The sequence below is a fragment of the Gavialis gangeticus genome, unplaced genomic scaffold (assembly GCF_001723915.1).
Source record: "Gavialis gangeticus isolate Ggan-Ray unplaced genomic scaffold, GavGan_comp1, whole genome shotgun sequence".
NCBI classification, from domain to species: domain Eukaryota; kingdom Metazoa; phylum Chordata; order Crocodylia; family Gavialidae; genus Gavialis; species Gavialis gangeticus.
The window spans coordinates 45,948,329-45,957,855 of record NW_017728997.1 but is presented as its reverse complement, the minus strand read 5'-3'; the positions used below and the strand labels follow the sequence as shown (position 1 = coordinate 45,957,855).

Here is a 9,527-nt window from a genome sequence, read left to right as displayed (position 1 = left end):
CTAGTTTAGAGAATTGATGGCCAAACTTTTTGTCTTGTGTACCACAAATATAGCCCTGTGCCCTTCCTGAGTCCTACTCTGATCCCCTCCCCACCCTGCTAAATCTGCCATTCCTTCTGTTCCCTGCCCTTTGCTCCCTTCCTGACCTGCCGTTCTACTTTCTGCTCTGGGCTCCCTGCATGATCTGCTGCTCTGCTTTCTGCTCCTTGTCCTTTCTGTTGCTGTGCTGCTTGCCCCCTCCTTAATCTGCTGTGTGCCACACACGAAGGCTGCTCATGCCACAGGTTGGCCACCCCTGCTCTACAGAAAGGGAAGTCCTGGTATAACTGGATTGCTGGTGGCAGCTCCCCAATGCCTGTGACAGCAGATGAAGCTTGCAGGGATCGAAGTGCCTAGGGACTGTCCTAGCAGCATGGAGATACAGGCTAGTAGGGAAGCTGGCAGACTTACCTTGAGGTTCCTGTGCACAATCTTGAGGGAATGGAGATAAGCAACAGCCTCCAACACCTGTCGGATGACATTGCTGGTGTCTCGCTCAGAATAATAACCCTGATCCAAGATCCAGTCGAACACCTCCCGGCCTGTGGCCCTGTAGTTAGGGAGAGACACAGCAAAAGCCTGAGAGAATAGCAGTACCAGGCAGGAGTGACTCCAACTCTACTGTGACTCAGAGTTCTGTACAATGCTCTGGGTAGGAGGGACAGCAATGGAAGAGGAGTGTTATGAGGATTGGCTCAGCCAGATGGATGAGGCAGTGACCTTCTCACCTGGGACCCAGATCTTAGCAGTCAGAGCCTTGGAAAAGACCAGAGAAATCTGTGAATTTCTAGGCACTTAGCTAAACCCCCAGAGCTTCTGCCATCAAAAAATTCAGTGCAGCTGGCCATGCCACCCCCATCCAGCAAGCATGCTCACAGCAGAGGCCTGAGTGTTCCTGACAGCTCCCTGTGGCTGGCTGTAGCTAAATTTAATATGATTTAGCCTGAAATCAGACCTCTGAAACAAGTCCTCCCATAGGCCCTGGTCCTTCTCAGGTGAATACATTTCCTGTATCACTGTTACAGGAAATATATATATACACTGGTATATCAATGGTCTCAGAACTAGATTATTCCAGAATAGAATAGAATAGAATCCTGCCTTTTCTACCCTACAATCAACACCCTGTATTTGAGGCTCTAAGCTCCCTATGATCCACAGCACGGCTCTTTCTCTGGCTGTGGTGGCATGGATGGGCTGCAGCTCAGAGGGCAGCACTGACTGATTTCTGTCAACAGATAGAGTAGATGGCCATGCCTGTTGTGCAGAGAGGAAAACCATAGGAGCATATGGGGCAAGAACAAGTGTCAGAAAGGAGCCCAGGAAGGCTTTCTGGAGAGGTCCCAAGGGGCATTAACTTACAGTTCCAGGAAGATGAAGTACTCTTTCCGGGTGACATATACATCAACCAGCTGCAGGATGTTGGGATGCTTCACCCTATGGGGACAGGGCAAGAGAGCACAGACTCAGCAGGCTCTGCCTGATGTGCACCATGGCTCAGAAAGGTACCCCCTAGGCCAAGGCACAGAGACCCTGCCTGGTTCTGATCCAACATGTATATCCCTCTCCCCATGAGCTGGTGGATCTCAGGGGAACTCCACAGACCAGAAATGAAAGGTGACTTGGAGGATGAGCTACTGGGACAACAGAGCCCCTAACACAAGGCTACGAAGTGCGCTCTGATCCAGCTCTTCATGGTGGCTGGGGTAGGCTGGCCTGGGGTAGGCAGGAATGAGTTCTTTGTTCAAAACCCACAGTTGCTCTCAGCTCCCCACTTCATACTTGCCAGCTGGTTGGTGCTATTTGTTTGCCTTTGCTCCTAAGCCCTTTTGAGAACCCTATTAGAGGAGGTAAAGATGCTGGGGGCACAGAAGCTGCCTGGTACTGAAACAGACCATTTCAGAAGGCAACAACCAAATCAGGCAGAGTACAATTAAACAAAATCACTTGTTGTCAGAGAAGAGCCTGACTGGGGGCACTTTTTGTCAGGATGAGCCTTGTGGTATTGTGTCATCAGTTTAGCAGATGCAGTTCCTATTGGTATACTGGACTTCAGTCCTCTTCTACTAGCTGTTGTATATGAGAAGGTAAAAGCCTACTATAGCTGCTAGATAATACATCTACTTTACTATGTTGCAAAGACAGCAGACTCATGCTGTTAGTATTGAAGGTTCCCAGGTCAAAGCCCAAGGGGATTCTACAGACTTACATTTTCAAGATGATGATCTCATTCTTGGCTGCCTTTCGCACCTTCCGCCCATCTCTCTTCAGAAATTTCTTGCATGTGTAGAGTTTGCCTGTTGTTTTTTCTTTGGCTCGGAAAATTTCACAGAACTCCTCCCTGGGGAACGTGTCACCAGAAGACCAGTTAAAAATGCTATGACATGATGCCTCACCTATCCATATCATGACTGCAGAGCATAGGACGGTGGGGTGGAAAACATACTAATCAGAGTTAGACCCAAGGAGGGTGGCCAATGCCAATGGACAATTTGAAATGTTGAAATGAACTGACCATGTAGTTATGATACCCATGCTTCCCTTAACTTATTTTAGAGGGAACTGGAGGGTAAATAGTAGTTACCATGTAGCAGCATGTCTGAGTTACAGCTTTAAAATGACTTCCTGGTCAGATGATAATGGCAAGGACAGAAGAGGCAAGACTGAGCAGGGCTCCTTTCCCATAAGAGAAGTGGTTTCTATAGCACCTTGCTCCTGGTGGGAATTCTGTGCTGGAGGGAGCAATTTTACATTATAGAAAATCTCTGTCTTGCTCAAATTTTCACCAGTTCAGAGAGACTCCACCCATTTTGCTGGAAGAGCCTCTGCTAAGCCCACACAGGCTACAAAAACTGCAGGCACAAGACAGATCGTCAATGGTCAAGTCTGCCCCCAGTACAGAGCCAGTCTCTCCCATGGCAATCTGAAAACCCATGCCATCAAACATCAGACATCCTTCAGATATGTGGATCTCTGACACCAAGTGTGATGCTTTGTTGCTATATTAACCTACATTTTAATAGCATAATATACATATAAGTGGTAAGCATATTGAAACAAAATACATTCAGACTAGAAATAAGGTACCAATTTTTCAGTGATGGTATTTAATCAATGGAATCATGTACCAAGGGCTGAGATGGATTACCCATCAGTTAAGACAGTTACATGTCTAAAAACTCCTGTAGATTAAACAAGAAGTTCTGTGGTTTTCTTAGAGAGGTCAGACTATATGATCACAGAGGCCCCTTTTGGTTATAATATGATCCTGAGTCCAGGAAAATCTGCTAAAATTGTTCAGATTCAATTCAGAGTCTGGAGTGACGTTTTGCCCAATAAACTGGGGAGCTTTAGTGAGTCTACTGGCAGCTCCTACAGATGAAGATGAAGTGACCTGATGATCTATGCATCTGTTCTGGTCTTTCTGAAGGCCACATGACAAGCCAGATGAAAGAAGTCTGTGTTTGAATCTCTGTGCAGAGAAGATGGTTCAAAGCTTTGGGGTCTTTGATTAGACACAGCATTTGAGCTCCCCTGTGATTAATCCCCTCCCTGTCAGCAAGTGAGTGGAGCTAAGCAGTTAACCATATAAGTCAGTGGAACTCCTGATTAGGTAAACTTGAGCAGCAAAAATTAAGGATTTGGAGGGAATTTGGAGAGGTGTCTGTGTGGCTCTATATCAGATATGGATGACAAGGGAACAGTTGCTGTGACCTGCTTTGGGTGAGCTGTTTTCATTTTTGTTGAAGAACAGAAGAAATGTCTGGTGCATGGACATACTAGGTAACAAGATAGATGACAGGGAGCCTACAATCCTTCATAGTATCCAAGAAAAGAAGGACATCTTGGATAACCCAGTTCAGAAATAATTGCCACAGATTACACAAGGAGAAGGGTCAGTGAGGGGGGAATCAGAGAGAACAGAATGGAAAAAGTTGACTGGTGATTTGTCACAAAGAAGGGGAATAAAGATAGGTATTCAACCTAGCCAGAAGTATAAAATTGTTATCAGGTACTCAGTGACTCTCTTCCTGAGAAGCCTGTTTGTAGAGGAGTGGAAGAGAAAAATAGAGAGGGCATGACTAATAGACATCCTTCCTGTATGAAGCAAGAAGATACCACAAGAGCATCTTCAGGCCTTCTAGGAAGGCAAATAATCCTCATTAAGGTTAGAAAATTCAGGGAGAGAAACAAGGACAACAGGATGGGGTGATGCCTGTACATGGTGAAAATATGGATGTAACTGCAAGACTGATTCTGAGGTCAACCTGCAGATTTAGTGATGATGCACAATGGAACCAATGACATGGCATCATGTGAAACTGCATGGATGAAAGATTTCAAGGGCCTTGGAAGAGAGCTGAAGATGGGGAAAGTCCAAATGATCCTCCTGGATAGTCTTTTCATCTCAGAGTGAAGAGAGATGCACAAAATAATGAAGGGGAACCACTGACTGTGCGGCTGGTATAAGGCTGGAGGTTTCCATTTGGGGGAACATTGTACAGCTCCTCTTTCACTGAAATGTGGCCCAATAGGGCAGCCTGCATCTCACATGTAGGAAAATTGATCTATGTGGTTGGAGACTAGCTGAAACACCCAAGAAAGCATTAAACTAGCCAGACAAAGGGAGGTGTTCAGAAGGCAAATGAAGTATAAGAATTTTTCAGTTGCTTACATACTGAAGCTAAGAGTCATGTAACAAGTGAGAGGAACTGGATATTGTCTGTGACAAAAACAAATTTGCTATAACTGGTATTACTGAAATCTGGTAGAATGATTTGCATGGTTGAAATGTTAAAATAATTGGTTATAGCCTGTTATGGAAGGAAACAGCAGGAAAGAGAGATGGAGAGCAGCAGTCCATATTAAAAACATCATTATCTATGTTACAGTATTGGTAACTTACAGCATAGGATCTTGGCTGCATATGGATTAATGTGCTAACAAAGTCGACGAGATAACCATCGTGAGGCAGCTCTCCTTTGGACCTCATTAACTCATGGCTAAAGAAGAATTAATCAGTGGACTCAAAATTAGTGGTTACCTAGGGACCAGTGATTCATCAGGCACCTGACTAGACCTCTAACATGTACACCATCATCCAGAGGATCAATGGTTGCCTATATAATGATTTTGGTCTGAGAACATTGAATATAAGTAAATAGAGATAAACCCTAGCAAGTAACATGTGTACTTCATGTTTCAAAAGGATGTATTACAATATCTGAGGAAAATTATGAGAAAACTGAATTGGAAGGAAAAATGTAGACAAGAAAAACTAGGAGTTCTTTAAGCAGAGTTTATTATTATTCCACAGTCAAGAACTAGTACACTTTGAACTAAATCCTATTTCACTATTAGCACCTAAGTAGCACGTTCATAGCCATGAAACTGCAATTGTTTGATGCTTCTTCACAGTTTAGATTGTATTTTCACCTGTGCCAGATTAGCATCATCCAGGTAAGTACATACCTGCAAGAGGCAAAACTAAGGAAGAGATGGTCTCTCCACTTTTAGGCCAACAGCATAGTGGTTAGGATACTTGCCCAGGAACCAGAGAATACTTGCCCTTAGAGGCAGGGGCTTGAACCTGCACATTTGCAGCAAATTGCTCTAGCTTCCGGGCAGGGGGGTAGGCATTGCCCAATGCACTCTCAACCTCCATTGAAGCTATCCAGGAGGCAGGAAAAAACTAGAGGAATGATGATTCACTGAGATGGATGCTTCCCTGGACAGGAGGGGGCTCTGGCTCCTAACCCTAGTAGCTTTTCTGTACTTTGAATTTAATACTGATTGGCTAAAATGGATAAAGGGTAGTGGGATAGTTGCTGCCCCATTGGGGCACAGCTAGAACTCAGGACTCCTTTCTCCAGGACAGATCCACTTCACTAAGCCACCTTTCTGCTGTATTGCTCTTCTCTTCCTGCTGAGTAGGAAAGTACAAACTGAGTGTATCTGAAGAGGTCCAAGTAGAATCTAAGGTATGTGCAAGTGTCAAAAATTGTAATTATGAAAGTACATAAGTGCCATGTGAAGGAGTAAAGGTGGAATACATGCTAGCCCATTGGCTACAAGCTTACATGTGTTCAGTGGATAAAAGCAAGCAGCAACCAGAACTAAAAATGAAATATATAAAAAGAAGAAGATATATTAGAAATTTCAGAGTATACAAAGAAGTTTAGGGAAGCTTAACTCATCAAGGACAATTTAATAGGTGGCAGAGCTAAGGACTGTAAGAAATTTGTAAGTATACTAAGAACAAAAAAATCCTAACAATGGTATAGACCTATTACTAGGCTAAAATTGTAAAGTTTTCGTTAATAAAGACACAGCAAATGCTGACATTTTCAATAAATATTTTGATCTGCACTTAAAACAAAGTGAAATGATGTGTTTGTATGTGGTGGAACACAACTGGGGTGCTCACCACTTAGTGCGGGCTGCAGCAGGCTGGAGAAGTGCCTGCAAGGAGGGCAGCCAGGAGACACCCCTGAATAGCCATTTTAAGGGGGAAGGTGTTTGGTGGAGCACCAACCAGGTATTCACCACTTAATAGTTTCATAGTTTCTAGGGTCGGAAGGGACCTGAACAGATCATCAAGTCCGATCCCCTGCCCTGGGCAGGAATGAGTGCTGGGATCAGAATACCCCAGCCAGATACCTATCCAACCTCCTGTTGGAGACCCCCAATGTAAGGGAGAGCACCACCTCCCTGGGGAGCCCATTCCAGAACCTAGCAGCCCTAACTGTAAAGTAATGCCTCCTGTTATCAAACCTGAACCTGCTCTCAATCAATTTGTGGCCATTATTCCTTGTTATTCCAGGTGGTGCCTTGAGGAACAGAGCCTCACCTATTTTCCGCTGGTCCCCCTGGTGAGTTTATAGATGGCCACCTGATCCCCTCTCAGTCTTCTCTCATGGAGGCTGAATAGATTCAGGCCCTTTGGTCTATCTTCACAGGGCCTGGCCTGCTGCCCCCTGACCATGTGAGTGGCCCTCCTCTGGACCCTCTCCAGGTTAGCCACATCCCTCTTGAACTGCGGTGCCCAGAACTGGACGTGTGCTCCAACTGCGGCCTGACCATGCCGCATAGAGGGGAAGGATCACCTCCTTGGACCTGCTTGTGATGCATCTGTAGATGCACGACAAGGCGTGGTTACCTTACTGACCGCTTCCTCGCATTGGCAGTTCATGTCCATCCTGGAGTCAACAATGACTCCAAGATCCCTTTCAGCCACTGTGTTGTTGAGAAGGGTGTTCCCCAGCCTATAGGTACGTTGCAGGTTCCTTCTCCCTCGATGCAGCACCTTGCACTTGTCTGCGTTGAATTCCATCCTATTCTCATCTGCCCACCTCTGCAACCTGTCTAGACCTAGATGGATTCTGTCCCTCCCCTCCAATGTGCCCACTTCTCCCCACATCTTAAGGGCTGTTGCAAGCTCTGAGTGAGCTTGCTGCGTGGGTAGCAGGGAAAGCCTCCCCCAGGGACCATTTTAAGGGAGAAGGTGGGTGGCAGAGCACCTTGGGTGCCTGCCATTTTAAGGACGAGAGCAGGCAGCAGACAGGTGCATGCCAGCCCTGATGAGGAGGCCGTTTTCAGATCCTGGCTTTCAGGGCTGGGGCAGGAGTTTGCTGCCAGCAGCCAAGGAAGCAACACCATCCGGCTGCCCTGCTGCTCTGGGAACATCTTGGAGGTAAGGGCAGGAGCTATGGGGAAGGCAGGAGGCTCCTGGTCCTGGTCCTGGGTGTGACTGGAAACTGCACCCTGCCGAGGAAGGGTGGCCTGGTGGGACTCTTTGTGGCATGGGAGTCCCCAAGAAATGCCAGGTCAGTTACCTCCCTGATGACAGGCGGGTCTGGGTGCCTTAACCCCAGCCCCTACCAGTCTGGTGGGTTATAAAACCAGAGGGGAGTACTGCCAGGCACACCCATGGGTGGCACCTCAGCCTGTGGGGGTGTAAGACCCCTGGGAGTAGTGGGGCCAGACACGGCCATGGGAGGCACCTAAGCCCAAGCCCCAGCAGAGCGGGGCGAGTGTGTTGAGGCCCAAGTAAGCCTTCAAGAGTCTGAGGCTGCAAGTGGGCCTGAGGCCGAGTGAGGCAGCATAGGGAGAGCCACAAGTGAAAGGGGTGAGTCACTGACCCCAACGGGAGACCAGGGGGGCACCTGGTGAGGGTTTAGGGGCAGGATTAGCCCAATGTTTGGTTAATTGTCTGGCCAGTGTGCAGACAAGGGTGGTGGGAGAAACCCAAAAGGCTGCGCCAGGGCTGGCCAAGGAGAGCAGAGACAAGCCTAATGGCCTACATGGTTGCTCAAGGGAGCAGGGCAGGGTGAATGTGGCTTGGTAAGAGGCATGAGTGAGAGAGGCCTGGTGAGAGCAGGCAGAGTGGTAAAGGCCCCAGTGAGAGGGGGGCAGCATATGTGAGGCCCTGAACAGGGAAGCATGAGAGAAACCTAACACTGTGCTGAGTTTGGCCCGGCCTCAGAGCGTAGCACAACTCACGGAAACATCTGCAAGGCACAGGACACGATGAGGGAAGGTCTGAGTCATGTGAAAACTACCCTTTGACACCAGGGCACTCAAAGGGCAGCCTCCAGCTTAATTAACATCCTAATTTATTTAACAACAAGGTGGGGCAGGAAAGTAAGGCAGGCTGCTTGTCCAAAAACAGGCCGGCGGCTGGCACTGTTACTGGGCCTGGAAGCTTGCACCTGTCACGTCATATCATATGAAGATGATTTAATACTTTCCAATCTATTACTAACCACGGACAATGTAAAACAATATAACTTTGGAACAAACATTTTAAAATTACCAGGTCCACATAGTTTCCGTTATTCAAGAGTCCTAAAAGAGTTGGCTGAGATCTTTGCTTAATGATGTTAAATTTTAATGAATCTAGAATATCAGGGACATGGCAGGAGCCTGGAAAAATGCTAATGTTATGCCAATATTAAAAAATGGAAAATAAAATGTATTGAGTAACTGTACCAAGTAACTGTCTTAAATGTTGTATAAGACACTACAGGATTCAACTGATAAAAAATTAAACATACGGAATATAATTAATTCCAGCCAGCATAGTTTTATGGAAAATAGGTCATGTCAAACAAACCTGATTTATTCTTATAAGGGATGATAAATTTGGTTGACAAAGGTAAATGTCAAGGTCCACTTGAGCCTAATAGTCCATTGCGATAGTTAAAAAAAGAAGCCCAAGAATATTACATTTACTGACAATGTGGGATTCTTTTGCCATTTCCATTTGCCATTGTCACAGTTGTGTATCAATCTCTGTCCAACACACAAAACCCTGATCACAATTTTCATTTTTACAATTAACAGATGGCCTTCATGTAACTCTTGGTGTATGTGTGACTTGCTTCATAGATACAACTACCCCGATGCCACACATAAGGCCACCTTTCTATACCACTTAATTGTTCTTTATAAATAAAGCAAGCTGGAACAGCTATTTGTGTGCCTCA

The 9,527-nt window shown here is 46.1% G+C and overlaps 1 protein-coding gene across 1 annotated transcript in view; it reads right to left on the bottom strand.

The window, feature by feature from the left end:
- The window catches only part of CAMKV (CaM kinase like vesicle associated), a 60,140-nt gene that overhangs the window by 14,953 nt on the left and 35,660 nt on the right, over positions 1-9,527 (bottom strand). Inside the window, exons 2-4 of the mRNA XM_019505138.1 lie at positions 2,249-2,380; positions 1,402-1,476; positions 451-589 (exon numbers count right to left, since the gene is read on the bottom strand). Coding sequence (XP_019360683.1) covers positions 451-589; positions 1,402-1,476; positions 2,249-2,380 — 346 coding nt within the window. The remainder of the gene's footprint in view (positions 1-450; positions 590-1,401; positions 1,477-2,248; positions 2,381-9,527) is intronic.